The sequence below is a fragment of the Molossus molossus genome, unplaced genomic scaffold (genome assembly GCF_014108415.1).
Source record: "Molossus molossus isolate mMolMol1 unplaced genomic scaffold, mMolMol1.p scaffold_m16_p_14, whole genome shotgun sequence".
NCBI lineage: Eukaryota > Metazoa > Chordata > Mammalia > Chiroptera > Molossidae > Molossus > Molossus molossus.
The window spans coordinates 44,925,345-44,941,917 of NW_023425349.1; the positions used below are offsets into that span (position 1 = coordinate 44,925,345).

General features: G+C 32.8%; 1 protein-coding gene across 5 annotated transcripts in view; it reads right to left on the reverse strand.

Annotated features, from left to right (window-relative positions):
• Positions 1-16,573, reverse strand: part of VPS13A (vacuolar protein sorting 13 homolog A) — a 218,647-nt gene that overhangs the window by 191,585 nt on the left and 10,489 nt on the right. For 3 of the 5 annotated variants that reach the window (XM_036262041.1, XM_036262040.1, XM_036262039.1), the window contains exon 1: positions 2,020-2,121. Coding sequence is in view for 2 of the 5 variants with exons in the window: in XM_036262048.1 (XP_036117941.1) it covers positions 2,020-2,121; positions 2,639-2,734; positions 6,973-7,015; positions 8,959-9,002 (285 nt within the window). In the remaining 3 variants the exon portion in view is untranslated. Of the gene's footprint in view, positions 1-2,019; positions 2,122-2,638; positions 2,735-6,972; positions 7,016-8,958; positions 9,003-16,573 lie in introns of those variants that run through there. The other 2 variants (XM_036262048.1, XM_036262049.1) reach the window with 1 other exon arrangement.

The window sequence follows — 16,573 nt, forward strand, 5'->3', positions numbered from 1 at the left end:
CCAGAATATACAGAGAACTCTGACCACCCTCCCCATCCCCAAATTAAAAGATGGGGAAGAGACTTAAACAGACATTTCTCCAAAGATGTAGAAATGGCCAATAAGCAATAAAAGGATGCTCAAATACCATTTTTTAGCAAATCTAAACTACATGAGATACCACTTCATCTCCATTAAGATGCTACTAATTAAAAAATAAACAGAAAATAATAAATGCTCACAGAGATGTGAAGAACTTGGAACCCTTATGCACTGTTGGTGGGAATATAAAATGGTTATCAGTCCCTGTGGAAAACAGTATGGCAACCGCACAAAAATTTAAAAGACAGAATTACCATGTGATCCAGAACTTTCACTTCTGGATATTTACAAAAAGAATTGACAGCAGTGTCTCAAAGGAATATATATACACCCATGTTCAAGGCAGCATTATTCACAATAGCTAAAGCACAGAATCAACCCAACTATTCACTAATGAATAAACAGATAAGCAAAATGTGGTATATATATAAAGCGGAATATTATTCAGCCTTAAAAAAGGAAATTCTGGCCCTGGCCAGTTTGGTTCAGTGGTTAGAGCATCAGCCTGTGTACCAAAGAGATGCAGGTTCAATTCTGGTCAAGGGCATATAGCTTGGTTGTGGTTCAGTCCCCAGCCCTGGTTGGGGTTGTGTGGGAGGCAACCAATTGATGTGTCTCTCTCACATCAATGTTTCTCTCTCTTTCTCTCTCCCCCTCCTTCCCTCCCTCCCACTCTATCTGAGGTTAAATGGAAAAATATCCTTGGGTGAGGATTTTTTTAAAAAGGAAATTTTGACATTCACTACAACATGGATGATCCTTGCAAACATGATGCTAAGTAAAATAAGCCAGAGAGAAAATCACAAATACAGTCAAAATCATAAAGATATTAAGTAGAATTATGGATTTCAGAGGCTGGGCTGAATTTGAGGACAAATGTTTAAGGGGTATAAAATTTCAATTTTAAATAAAAACAGGTATGAAGATGGATGGTGGGGATGGCTGCATGACATTATAAATGTATTTAATCTCACTGAACCGTATATATTAAGATGATAAATTTTATGTGTATGCCACAAAAAAAAAAGTATTTTTTTATAAAAAGGCTTGAGGGTAGGTGTGAATGACTACACAGGAGATGAAAGAACTGTGACAAAGAAGAAAAAATAATTACAGAAAGTGTTGCCAGAATTATGTTAAATCTCCTTTAATATTTTTACCTGTTTCTCAATAGGTAAAACATTTATTATTGGGTTTCATTTTTATTTTTAAAAATTAATGTATGGCAAGGATAGTGAAACTGGTATATCTACTTTTCTTTTAAGACGCTTCGCTTTTCAATGAAGGACAGAGGAGAAGATAAAGAAATGACTAGGTTAGGAAGATTAATTTATGTTAGAAGATACGAAAGGCTACAGTATATTTCCACGCTAAGAAAGATTCAATAGAGGGAGAAGTTGAGTCTGAATATAAGGAAGCAGCTGCTGATGCTGCATGCAACACAGTAGAAAGGTAGTAGATTTCTGCAGGACATCTCTTTCACCAACAAAAGAAAGGGTTGAAGTAATGGACCATTTATTTAGGCTGAACAGGAAAGGACGTGAAGCCAGAAGGTAAACAAACAGTTTTGGGAAAATATAAATATATAAACTAAGTATATCCAAAAGGTGAACTGATATAATGAGAATAAAAAAGAAAAGGCTAGAAAGGTAAGAAAACATACTTGATTAAATTAATTACTAGAGTTAAAAACTAACCTTACCCTTGTAAGCTAGGTATATTATATGCCCTAAGGTAAATGTCTATAAAGTAAGATTTCTATAAACATGATAAAACACATTATATTAAATTGCCCCATGTACTCAGATTCTCTCATGTATGTAATTTTCTCATTTTATGTAATCTCAGTGCTTCCAGAGAAAAATAATATTCAAATATGTGATCAATAGTTAGGTATTTTCCCAATTTCTTATTACCATTCTTCTTTGTTTTCTTTACCTTGATCAGCTACTTTTTGTTTGGCTTCTTCTATTCTTTTTAGTTCCTGCTGCTTTGTCTCCAAGAGTTGCTTTTCTTCTTTTAAAGGATCATATTTTATTACTATAACAAGCATAAAAAGAAAGAATCTCAATTACCTTAAATTTAAATGTACTCATTCCAAAAAATTTACAAGAAAATAATCACTAATTCCAGGTCTGCAAAAACTTAGTGTAAAAACCAATTTAATTCGAATACCTAGTACCAAATTAAAATATTTTTAAAAATCCCCCAGGCCAGTTTGGCACAGTGGTTAGAGCGTCAGCCCGTGAACAAAGGGGTCCACAGGTTCCATTCCTGGTTAAGGGCACATACCTGGTTGCAGGTTTGATCCCCAGTCCTGGTCGGGGTCATGTGTGAGGCAACTAATCAATGTATCTCTCTCACATCAATGTTTCTTTCTCTTTCCTTCCCTCCCTTCCTTCCTTCCATTCTATCTAGAAATCAATGGAAAAATATCCTCAGGAGAGGACTTAAAAAAAAATTCCCAAAAGTATTTTGAATAAAATAAAGTATAAAGACTTTCCATCCACAAAAAAAAAAGAATAATCTAAATTATAAAGTTTAAAATTTGACTTACTAGAAGAAGGCACGATGAGTAAATAAATGTCTTCCAGTACAGCTACAACTGGTTGAGTATAAAGGTTTTTCCATGGAATTGTAAGATTAAGATTACCTAAATTAAAAAAAAAAAAAAGACAAAAATATTCATTTAACCTATATTCACTGTCAGCCTATTTCCTGTCAGGCATTAGAAGGGATAAAGTGGCCTTTGACATCGTAAACTCACTTTATCAAAAGCTATTTTACAACCAAAAATAATCCTCTGTTGTGAAAAATTGAAATTATTTGTATTAGTATTATTGTAAAATCTACTAAATGATATCCTAATATTTACAAGTTTCTATTTATGGCAATACACCACAAACATACTAATATTCTTCTTCCAGTAACCAAAAATCCTTGAGATTATTCTCCCCATTCTCACTCTAAATCTCTGTAGAAAGTACTTTCCTTATACTTTAAAAAAGTAATTATATACTATATGTAAGTGTTTATTTTTCAAACATAGAGATTATATTCACGGTCATGCACAGCTTAACAATAGGGATGCGTCCTGAGAAATTCGTCATTAGGTGCTTTTTGACATTGTGCAAACATCACAGAATGCATTTATACAAGCCTAGATAGTCTAGCCTACTATGCACCTAGGCTATATAGTATAGTCTATTGCTCCTAGGCTACATACCTGTACAGAATGTTACTGTACCAAAAAAACATGAAATTAAATCAAGCACAAGAGAAAATAATGCAATCAGGAGATAGAGTAAGCACGAGATGTATGAGGCTGCTGCCGGCATAACACAAAATACTGATTTACAGCAAACTTTACTTTAAGAAGGAAAAGTACATTCTAAAATAATAATAAAATGTATCAAGTATAGCCCTGGCCAGGTGGCTCAGTTGGTGGAAGCACTGTTCCATACACCAAAAGGTTGTAGGTTTAATTCCCAGTCAGGGCACATACCTAGGTTTCAGGTTTGATCCTCAGTCAAGGCATGTACAGGGGGCAACAGACTGATGTTTCTCTCTCTCTAAAATCAATAAGAAATAAACCCTTTCTATATAAAAAAAAAAAATCAATAAAAATATTTTTCAAAATACTATATCCTCAGGTGAGGATTAAAAAAAATTTTTTAAGTATAAAGTATACTATAGTAAATACATAAAACAGCAACAGCCATTTATTGTCTTTATGAAGTATTAAGTACTGTACATAGGTGTATCCACTCTACTTTTATACTGGCATGCAGCAGGTTTACACCAGCACCACAACCACATGAGTAACATATTGAATGGCAATAGCTATGCCATCACTAGGCAGTAGGAATTTTTCAGCTCCATATAATCTTATGGGACCATATTGTACGAGAGATCTGTTGCTGACCAAAACATCATTATACAGTGTATGAAGGTATATACAATAATATACAAGTGTATGATTATCACCATAAGAGCTGTACACTCAAATATCTCTGGTATCATAGGAAATCCTTAAATCTTTTACAATCCAATAGCAAAAAAACATTAGAGTCATCGAATGAAAAAATACTATGTAAGGGGTTGTTTATACTATTGATTCTAGTTTTATGTATTTAGAAAATTTCCATAAGAAAGAGTTTAAAATATTTTTAAATTTTTTAGAAAGTATGAGTCTCTAGATTTAGAAACAGTTGTCCTAATTGGGAAAGGGAAAGATTATTAAGTAAACTATTATTAAATTAACTAGTTAGTAATTTAGTAATTTGGGAAGGGAAAAATATCTACTTAGATCTCTCTCTTTTCATAACCTATGTTTAAAAAACCCAAATTGAGTCCTGGCAGGTGTGGTTCAATTGGTTGGAGCGTCGACCTATACACCAAAGGGTGGCAGGTCTGATTTTCAATCAGGTCACATTACCTAAGTTGAAGGTTTCATTTCCAGTCGGGGCATCTGCAGGAGGCAACCAATCGATGTTTCTCTCTCCCTCTCTCCTTTTCTCTCCCTTCCCCTATCTAAAAATCAATAAACATATCCTCAGGTCAGGATTTAAAAAAAAATTTCTATACAGTACAAATGTAACCAAAATGAAATGAGTTGTGCTAGATTTGACAGTTGATTTATAATTGTATCAAGCCGACTGATTACACACATATGCACACATACAGTAATTAAAAAAAGTAAATGAATTTAAGGATTGGGAACAGAGACAAAATAGCATTAAGTAATAAAAGAAAAACATAAAATTAATATTGTAGCATTTTTACCACAAAATCTCTTTTTTAACCAAACTTTTTTTCTCTCATTATAAAGTATATACTTCATACAGAAAATCTGGAAACCTCATAAAAATATTAATGAAGGTAATTCCAAAAATCTCCCAGATGAAGACAACTACTTTTAGAATATGTAAATATGAACATTTATATTTGATATACATGGAATTCTACATTCCAAATGAGGAACACTTTGAAAGATCAGTAAGATTAACAATATCCAATAATAGTATGAGAACAATATGTCCCTGTAAAACTGGTTGTACTATTGTACCATTCATTTGGAAACATGTACTTCTTTCATTCAACAAATTATGTTGCTACTATATGCTAGGTAGTGTGCTAAGTGGTGTGAATACAGTAAAAATTAAATACACTTCTTCTCTAGAAACTTATTCTCTAGCAGAAGAAAAAAATAATGATATTAAAGAATGACAGGTGCTATGATAGAGGTATGCAAACACACCTTAAATGAGCCTCAAAATTATCTTGTGTATTAGGTACTTAAGGCAATGTACTTTCCACTACTGTATACTAACACTGAAAATTACCTTATTATCATTGTTAAATATAGCCAGGCAAGAAAAAAAAGAGGAAAGAAAGAAGGCAGGCTCTAAATGAAATCAGATCTATCTGTTTGCCTTGTACTTTTTTTTTTACTTTTCTAGACTTGATGTTAAATTTATAAACACTGAAATACAATTATCCATAATTATAAAATTCAAATACTTTTGGGAAAATGTTAAAAACTACATGAAAATTTTCACTGTAATATTTTTGTTACTTTGGAAATACAGCATTACTCTACAATGTCCAAATATACATTCATTGGAGTATATTATTACCATAAAAAATAAATGGTAATAATAACCATAGATTGAGAAATCAACAGAGATTATGAGAAATCTTTATTAAATATTAACTGAAAAAACAGAATATGAAATAGTATATATACTATGATTACAAGTAATTAAAATGTACACATGTAAAAAATCATATTGAAATATGTAAAAATAAACGTTAGGTGGAAAAGTTATGGGTGACATGTTTTCCCTTCTTATTCATACTAAAGTGTCTTTAAATTAAGGAGGGAAGAGAGATCATTTGCGTTTCAGCAATATAAGATGATGAAAACTTTCTCAAGCAAATGGTCTAATACCAACCACAAGTGCTAAAACTAAGGACATTAATCATGTAATTTAGATGAGCTTTCAAAATACCTTAATCACTCACTGACACCAATATGTTGCAATAACATTATATAAATCCTCCTACACAAACTAGCTATACAACAAATTATGTCCATATACTTTCAAGTCTCAAATAATGAAACTATTATCTTGCACAATATTTAAAGCAATCAAGTTCAAACAGTAAAATCAAAACAATAAGCCAACACAATTTAAGAAAACAAACAAGTTTTTATTAAACATTTTAAAACATCATATTCCAATCATTTTTGGCTCAAGAAATACACATAAAATGTGAAGTATGACTTGACTTGGGTTGGTGAACACGCAATAGAGTGCACAGATGCTGTGTTGTGGAACTGTGCACCTGAAACCTTTGTAATTGTGTTAACTAGTGTCACCTCAATAAATTCAATTTTAAAAAGGGCAAAAAAGTAAAGTATGAACACCAGCAAAATAATACAGAACAAAAACTAGCTCAATACTCATGGCAACCTAGAAAACTTCCAGGACAGAATCTCAGTTTCTGATAGGTCCCTAACCATACTGTCTGGTTGATCTAGACCCTAAACTCCTTACACCACACATCCATGGTCAATCAGAATACAGAAAAGATAACTAGTCAGAAACCTAAGAAACTGAGTGGGTTATGCTCTCTATTAATGCTTTGGCTCTCAATTAACTCATTTTTAACATCTAATAAGACGTATAATTTCATACATATTGGGCAAGGAATATATGAACCACACAATATTTTCATCATACAATTAAGCTCCACCTGGATAAAAACACATGATTATTTTCAATTAATGCTCAAAACCACAAAAAAATTACATTATAGAAATAGTAAGCATATTATTCTGGTTGCATGTCCAGCAAGAAAAACATTCAAATAAATACAGCTTACCTATATGACCAACTTTAATTTTAAATGGTACATCCAGTTGACTCTACAAAAAATACATAGATGTAAAATATTAGTACAAATACAGTTCAACAAAATAGGTGAATACATTTTTCTTCCCAGAATTATTTAAAGGGTTTAAGTTACACCTTCCATTTATCTTCAACACTTATTTATCTAAATTCACAAAGAAATAATTGGATTATTGTTCTCAAATCCAGTAATTCAAGAAGACTGATCATTTGAAAATAAATAGGAAAAGGGTTCCACAGTAATAAAGACCACATAAATTACTCATACCAAAGTCACTACCACATATACCTTGTTTGGGGGGGGGGGGGGGAGACAGTGAAATTCCACTGTCAGCGAGTACTTGTAAAGAGATTAAAACTCCATTTTGCAAAAAATATCATCAAAAATATTTCTCCACATTCAATGGGAGAAAGACCAACCTTTTATAATGGTGCTGAGAAAACTGCATACTCATTTGCAAAAGAATGCAATATACAAAAATTAACTCAAAATGGACCAATGACCTAAAACATAAGAACTAAAACCTTTGAAGAAAACATAAGGTAAAATCTGGCAATGATTTCTTGGAAATCACACCAAAGGCAAAGGCAACAACAGAAAAGAAAGATAAAATTCAATTCCATCAAAATTAAAAACTTTTACACATCAAAGGGAACTATCAACAGAGACATAAGGCAATCCACAGAATGGGAAATATATTTGTAAATCATAAATCCAATAAGGGTAAATATCCAGAGTATATAAAGAACTATGTAAATGAAAAACACAAAACAAAATATTGATAACAGGGGAACAACAAATCAATGATTCTCTTTCTCTCTCCCCTCTCCCTGTAAAAAAATCAATCAATACATTAAAAAAATATGGATAACGGTTTTCAATGGTCATTTCTCCAAAGAACATACATAAATGGCCAATAAATTCATGAAAAGAGGCTCAACTTACTAGTCAAGAGAGAAATGCTAAGAAAAAACGAGATACCACTTTAGACCTATTGGGATGTGTATCACACACACACAAAACAACAGGAAAAAAGTTCTGTCAAGGATGTGAACAAATTGAAACCCTCATGCACCACTAGTAGGAATATAAAATGGCTCAACCACTATAGAAAACAGTGTGGCAATTCCTAAAATGGCTAAATATAAAATTACCATATAATCCAGCAATTAAATGTAGGTATTTCAATTCATGTATTGAAAGCAGGGCCTTGAACAGATATGTGTATGCCAGTATTTATAGCAGCATTATTCATAAGAGCCAAAAGACAGAAAAAATCCAAGTGTCCATCAACAGATAAATAAACAAAACGTGGCATATATAGAGAGAATATTATTCAGCCATACAAAGGTGTTCTGAAATATGCTACAACATGGATAAACCTTGAAGGAATTACAATGAATGAAGCAAGCTAGACAGAAAATGATAAAATAGCATGATTCCACTTATATGAGATGAAGTACCTGGAACAGACAAATCAACAGAAAATAGATTAGAGGTTACCAGGGTCCACAGAGAGAAGAACTGAAAGTTATATTGTTTTTATGGTTAGAGAGTTCCTTTTGGCATAATGAAAAAATTTTGGAAACAGATACTGGTGATGGTTGCACAACACTGCAAATGTAATTAATGCCATTCAATTCTATAGTAAAAAATGGTTAAAAGGGTATAAACTATTGAAGATGACTAGAGAAATAAGTTAAAATATCTTATATCAATTATACTTTAATAAAAATAAAACCATATAGAAAGAAATATTAGAAGTTTATTTAAATGGAGAAACTTACACTGTCAGTTTGTGCTTTTAAGGAGATTAAGAATCCATTTTGCAATAATGATATTTTATAAAACTTATTTTTTTTTTAATTTCTCAAAATTAAATGATTTAGGTTACAAAATAAATCGGGGAAAGATCTATATAAATGCATTAACAAATTTCTTACAGTCAAAACCTACCAGAGCATTTTCTTTAATTTCAAGGTTCTTCAGGGACACAGCTCCTAAAAAAGATTATTAAAACATAAAATTGAAATATTCAAATATCTTTCATTTTAAAAGTTAGGTATTCTTCATTCCTAAAATGACAAATTAAGAAAAAATAATTAGAAATAATTTACCTAACAGAAAACAGAATCCAACTATAATCTTATTAGCTCATCTTCATTCTTCAACTTGTCTAAAATTGTATGTCTGACCAATACACCATCTGTTGTAAATCAGGACCTCTGAAGCTATAGCTCCGTGTTTCTACATTTCAATCAGAATTACACAAATGATAGCAAGGTAGCATGCTATACAAAAAGTATACCAAAAAAATAATTGTATTTAAATATACTCTCAATGAACAACTGGAAAGAACTTTTTTAAATTCAAAATCAGCAAGATATATAAACATAAAATTCCCAAACTGAAATGCGAAGATAAAAATAAAAGAAAAAATAATGAAACAGAATGTCTAAGAACTGTAGGACAATTGTAATACTTGTAAAATATGCATAATAGGAATATCAGAAGGAAGAAAAAAAGGAGTAATAATGACTGAGAAATTTCCAAAATAAATGATAAAGTCACAAACCATAGAACCAGGAAGCTCAGAGAACACCAAGCAGAAATACACCAAAAAAAAAAAATCTACACTTGGACATATCATAAGCAAACTGAAAAAAACCAAAGACTAAGAAAAATCTTGAATATGATCCAGAAATCCTACTTCTGGGTATACATCCAAAGGAAAAGAGAACGAGATATAGCAAAGATATCTACACCCCCATGTTTACTGCAGCAGTATTCACAACAGCCTAGATATGTTACCACCCTAAGTGTGTATACATCAATAGATGAATAAAGAAGATGCGACACACACACACACACACACACATATTCAGCCACGAGAAAAAAGGAAGTCCTGCCATTTGCTATAACATGGATGAACATTGGAGGACATTATGTTTAGAAAGATAAGCCAGACACTGAAAGACAAATATTGTATGTGCTATATTAAAAGTCAACTCATAGAAATAGAGGGTAGAATGGTTATTACCAGGGGCTGGGATGTGGGGGGATTTGGGAGATGTTGTTAGAGTGTACAAACTTGCAACTAGGAAATGAATAAGTTCTGGAGATCTAATGTACATCACTGTGATTATAGTCAACAATATTTTTTATATACTTAAATGTTCTCATCACACACATATACAAAAAAGATAACTATATGGTGTGGTAAAGGTGTTGGCTAAAGCTACAGTGGTGATCATACTGCAATACAGGATGAAACAAAAACTATAAACCTACTTTTTCCCCAACCCGTATATAAATGTATCAGATCTACACGTTGCACACCTTAAACTTACACAATGCTATATGTAAGTTAGATCAACAAAACACGAAAAATCTTGAATGAAAGCAGAGAACACACACACAGACACATATCCCAATAGAGGTATAAGGAATAACTAAATTGAAAAATTCACTAGAGAAAGTAAAAAATTGACTCAAACACTTAAAAATGAACTGGTAAACTTGAAAACAAGTTATCTGAAAACACAGAAGAGCAAAATTTTTAAATGAAGAAAAGTGAACAGAGCCTCAGAGGCTCATGGGACATTATCAAATGTATCCATTATGGAAATCCTTTAGAGAAATTAAGAAAGGGGAAGAGAACTTACTTGAAGAAACAATGGCCAAACTCCCAATTAAGGAAAGACATGGGTATATGAATCCAAGAATCTCAATCAAGAAACATGATCATCAAAGACAAAGAAAGATTAAGGCAGCAAGAAAAAAGTGATTTGACATATACACAGATTCTTCAATAAGATTATCAGTAGATTTCTCCACAGAAACCTTGCAAGCCAGAACATAGGTATGGTATATTTACAAGCGCTGAAAGACAAAAAAACACACAAAAAAATCCACTGAGAACATTATATTCATCAAAATATCATATCTACTTTAAAAATAAGTAAAAAATTAAGTTATTCTTGGATCAAAAAAAAAAAAAAAAAGTTGAGGAAGCTCATTAACAGTAGATCTGCCTTACCAGAAATTTTAAAGGGAGTCCAAGTTGAAAAATATACTAGACAACAACTTAAAGCCATATGAAAATAAAGTTCTACAATAAAGGTAAATACATGGACAAATATAAAAAAAAACAGTATTATAATTTTACTTTGTAATTCCACCTTTTGTTCTTTTACAGGAGTTAAAAAACAAAGAATTAAAAATATAAGTTTATGTTAATTTTACATAATATATAAAAATGTCGTTGTTACATCAATAACAAAGTTGGGAAGGAGAGCTGTAAAGGACTTGAATTACTGATGTGAATCAAGTTAACGTGGTATCAGTTTAAAATATATTGTTATAAAATTAAAATATTATATTTCATCCCTGTGATGCCACATAGAAAATATCAATAGAATATACACAAAAGGAAATAAGGGAATCAAAACATGTCACTACAAAAAAACTAACAACACAAAGAAAGGGAGAAAAAAGAACACAAAAAGTTAAAAGATAATAGAAAATAATAACAAAATGGAAATAGTAAGTCCTTCCCTATCAGTAATTACTTTAAATGTAAATAACCTCCACAATCAAAAGCCAAAGATAGGCAGAATGGAGATATATATATATATATATATATATAGGATCCCACTATATGCTGCCCACAAGAGATTCACTTTAGCTCTAATGACATACATTGCTTGAAAGTAAAAGAATGTAACAGGATTGCCCAAGCCAACAATAACTAAAAGGGGGCAGAGATTTGTGTATTTATATTTGTATGTGTGTTACATGGCATTGTGTCAGCTCTTACTCATGGCAACCACACACACGATGACCACAATGTCCTGTCCTCAGCAGCCCCGCTCAGCTCTTGAAGGCTCATGCCTTCTTTTATTGGATCAATCTACTCATATGTGGTTTTTTCTCTTCTCCTGCTGCCTTCTTTTTTATTCAGAATTATTGTCTTTTTCAAAGAACCCTGCTTTCCCATGATACAACCAAAATATAACAGCTTCAGTTTTCCATTTTTTTCCTCCAGTAATGTTTCAGGCTTATTTTGCTCAAGGACATATTCGTTCATCTTTCAGGGAATTCAGGGTATTCATAGAGCTCTCCCCCAACACCATATTCAAATGAATCCATCTCTCCCCTCCCCCCCCATCACCCTTCTTCATTGTCCAGCTTTCTTATCCACACATAGTAACTGGGAATTTGATGGTGTGAATGATCTTAGCCCTGGTCTCTAATGATACATCTTTGCTCTTGGTGATCTTCCTAATTCTTCCATTGCTCCCCTTCTGAGTCTCAGCCTTCACTTGATTTCTTAGCTGCTTGTCTCCATTTGAACTGATGACTGAACCAAGGTAAGCAAAATCTTTAACAATTTCAGTATCTTCATAGTCTATGTTAAAGTTGTATATTTCTTCTGCAGTCATGATTTTGTCTCGATGTTCTAATGTAGTCCTGTATTTACACGTTCTCCTTTCACTTTCATCAGAAGTCATTTCAAACCATTGCTCCTTTCAGCCAGTAAGAGCTCAAATGCACCTCTTAAGTTGATATTTCGCTCAACAATTTTCACTCCTTCCTCTGAGTCTAGCCCAGTTTTTCATATGATATGTCCTGGTACAGATTTATAAAATAGTGAGATAAAATGCGCCATTGTCTGACTCCTTTGTTTATATAGGAAACCATTCTCTCTCTCCATAGTTTATCCTGTCAGTGGCTTCCTGCCCACAACACAGGTTATGCATCAGAACAATCAAGTGCTGAGGCACACTCATTTCTTTCAGAGAAACCCATAGCTTTTCATGATCCACACAAAGGCTTTACTGTAGTCTGTAAAACACAGACTTACCTTCATCTGGCATTTCTTTTTCTACATAAGGTAGAAGCCTTTGCTGCATCACCTTGAGCATCACTTTATTTGTGTGGGAAACTAGGGTAATGGTCCTATAGTAACTGTACTCCTAGGCATCTTTCTTAAAAATTGGGATGTATACTGACCATTTCCAGTCTGTAGACCATTGTTTTATTTTCCATATTAACTGACATATTTCTGTTAGGATTTTGACAGATTCAGTCTCTGTGGCTTGAAATAATTCTATCAGTATCCCATCTAACTGGTAATTTACTTCTTCCCAAAACTTTAAGGGTAGTTTTCACTTCACTTTCTAGAATTACAGGTTCTTCCTCATAAGAATCTTCTTCAAAATTATCTGCCATACGTTTGTCTTTTCTGTATACATTTTTCAGTATACTGTTTCCACCTTCCCTCTACTTTCTCCTGGTCGGATAATGTGCTTCCTTGGTGGTCATTCAGCCTTCCTATTCTAGATGTTAATTTTGTTTTCTTTACTGAATCTTCTGGTAGAGATCACTTGTTTTTCCTTTTTCATTATTCTCTTCTATCTTCTTTGACTACTATAATAGTTCTCTTTATCTCTACATGGTTGTGGCTGAGAAGCTGCATTCAGGGTTCTCATCCTGCTTTTGCTACATTTTTACTTTTGCTTCTTTCTTGTCTTTAATAATTTTTAGTGTTTCTTCCTTCATTCATCTTGTGTTTTCCTTCCAGCATTTTTTTTTTCTCATTTTCCCCTAAAAATATTTCTAGTTTCAGTCCACACTTCTTCTGGCTCTTAGTCAATCAAGTTTAACAGGTTGTTTTTTTATAGGGACTTCAAGTCCATCAGCAATGTTACTTACATTATATTTTGGCACTATAATTCTTTTAGTGCTCATCTTCAGCTTTATTCTAATGTTTGATATTAACAGTTGGTGGTCAGTGCCACAATCTGCTCCTGTTCTTGTTTTGGCAGAGAATATAGTTTTCCATCTCCCACTTCCAGTTACATATTCTTTTTGATTTGTGTATTAACCATCTGGTGATGTCCATGTATAGTCTTCTGTTCAGCTGTTTGAACCATGTATTTGCAATGGACAAGTTGCTGTATTCACAGAAATCCACAAGCTAATCTTCTGCTTCATTTCTGACCCGTAATTTCCTACTTTTGCATTCCAATCACCTAGAATTGTCAGCATGTTTTGTTTTGAAGTGTGATGAAATTCTTCCTGAATACTGACATGAACTTTTGATTTCATCTTCAGCCTCATAATTGGGAGCATAGACTTTGAGTGAGGTTTATGTTAATAGGTTTTCCTAGAAGTCTCATCAATATTATTTAATCAGACCTTGCACTATAGCCCCTAAATGCCTGTAGTCCATCTCGCCTCAGGAGTGAAGCCACTCCATTTCTTCTGAGTACAGAGTAGAACACTCTGTAGTTGCCTAACTGTAAATGTTGCGTTTCAGTCCATTTTAGTTCACTAACACCAAGCACTGCAATATTTAGATGTTCCATTTCTTGCTTTACAATTTCCAGTTTACCTTAGTTCATACTTGTTACAGCCCATGTTCTAATTGCATGTGTTGTGCAGCACTGTACTTTTCCTTTTGCCTTTGCATACATCAGCCGCTAGCTAGGCGTCCTTCTGGCTTTGGTCGGTCTAGCTATGTCATTAGCAACAATGTGATTCATACTTGTTCTCTAGTCTTCCCCAGTAATCATTTGAGTACCCTCTGGCCTGGGAGTCTCATCTTTCAGCACTATCTCATATTTCACTTTGTACTACCTCATCATAGGGTTTTCAAGGTAAAATAAAAGGAAAAAAATAATATGAAAAGAAAATGCAACAGTGGTTTACAATTGTCTTCTACTGTGCAGTGTATGGGTTCAAACCACATGTGTTTGGTCCATGGTGTTGCAATCACCAAATGTGTACTAAATGTAGGTGCTCCTCTGGATAGCAGAGATAACGAGACTAATATTAGACAATGAGCTGTAAGTCAAAGCCATTACAACAGGCAAAGAATGACATTATAAGATGATAAAAGGATCGATTCACTAAAAAGACCTAATAATTGTAAACATATATACACCAAACAACATCGGAGCTCAAAAACGTATGACACAAACATTGACTGAATTGAAAAGAGAAACAGATAGCTCTACAATAACACTAGGAAGCTTCAATATACCACTTTAATGGATAGAAAACCAGACCGAATATTAACAAGGAAACTGACGACTTTAACTTAACAAACATATAAAAAACTTTCCACCCAACAACAGCAGAATACACAACTTGCTCAAGTGCACATGGAACATTCTCTAGGACAGGTCACATGTTAGGCAACAAAACAAATCTGAATAAATTTTAAAAGATTGAAATCATATAAGGTATCTTTTCTTATAACAATGAAATAAATCTGGAAATCAATAGATGTAAAACTAAAATTCAAAAAAAATTAACACTTGTAAACAAGCAATGAGTCAAAGAAGAAATGACAAGAAAAATAAAAATGAAAATATAACATACCAAAATTTATGGGATGTAGCAAAAGCAGTCCTGGGAAAGAAATTTATAGCTATAAATGTTTACATTAAAAAAGAATACATATTCCAAATTAACAACCTAAATCTGTATCTTAAAGAAACAGAAAAAAGATCAACTAAACACAAAGCTAATAGAGACTGAAATAATAAAAACTAGAACAGAGATAAGCAAAAGAGAAAACCAATAGAGAAAATTGATGAAATCAAAGGTTCGGTCTTCAAAAAAATCAACAAAATTGACAAATTTTTGGCTAGGCTGACTAAGAAAAAAAGAAAGAGTCAAATAACTAAGATAAAAAATGAAGTAGAGCCCTGGCCAGTTTGGCTCAGCGGTTAGAGCGTCCACCTGCAGTCTGGAGAGACCTGGGTTCGGTTCCCGCTAAGGGCATGTACCTTGGTTGCAGTTTGTCCCCAGCCCTGGTTGGTCGCGCGGGTGGCAGCCACTCGATGTGTCCCTTTCACGTCGATGTTTCCCTCTCTCTCTCTCTTCCTATCTCTCCCTCCCACTCTATCTGTACAAAAAATGGAAAAACGTCCTCGGATGAGGGAAAAAATAAATTAATTAATTAAAAAAAAAAATGAAGTAGACAATACTACCAATTTTACAGATACAAAAAGATAACAGAGTACTATGAACAACTGTATATCAACAAATAGGATAACCTAGATGAAATGGATATGATCCTAGAAACACAACTCTAACATTAATGAATCTTGAAAATATCAATAATCTGAATAGATCTATAATTAGTAAGGAGATGTCACCAGTAATTAAGAACCTCCCAACAACAACAACAAAAAGCCCAGAACAGATGGATTCATTGTAAATTCTACCAAACATTTAAAAGAAAGCACCAATCTTCCTCAAACTATTTCAAAAGCAAAATACTTCCAAACTCAATTTATGAAGTTGGCATTAATTTAATACCAAAGCCATATAAAATATCCAAAAATTAACTCAAAATGGATCAAAGATTTAAATATCAGACCTTAAAACTATAAAACTTAGAAGAAAGCATAGGTGAAAAGTTCAATGACACTGGATTTGGCAATGATTTCTTGAATATAACACCAAAAGCAAAAGAAACAACAAAAAAGAGATGACTGAAACTTCATCAAAATTAAAAACTTTTGTGCATCACAGGACACTATCAACAGTGCAA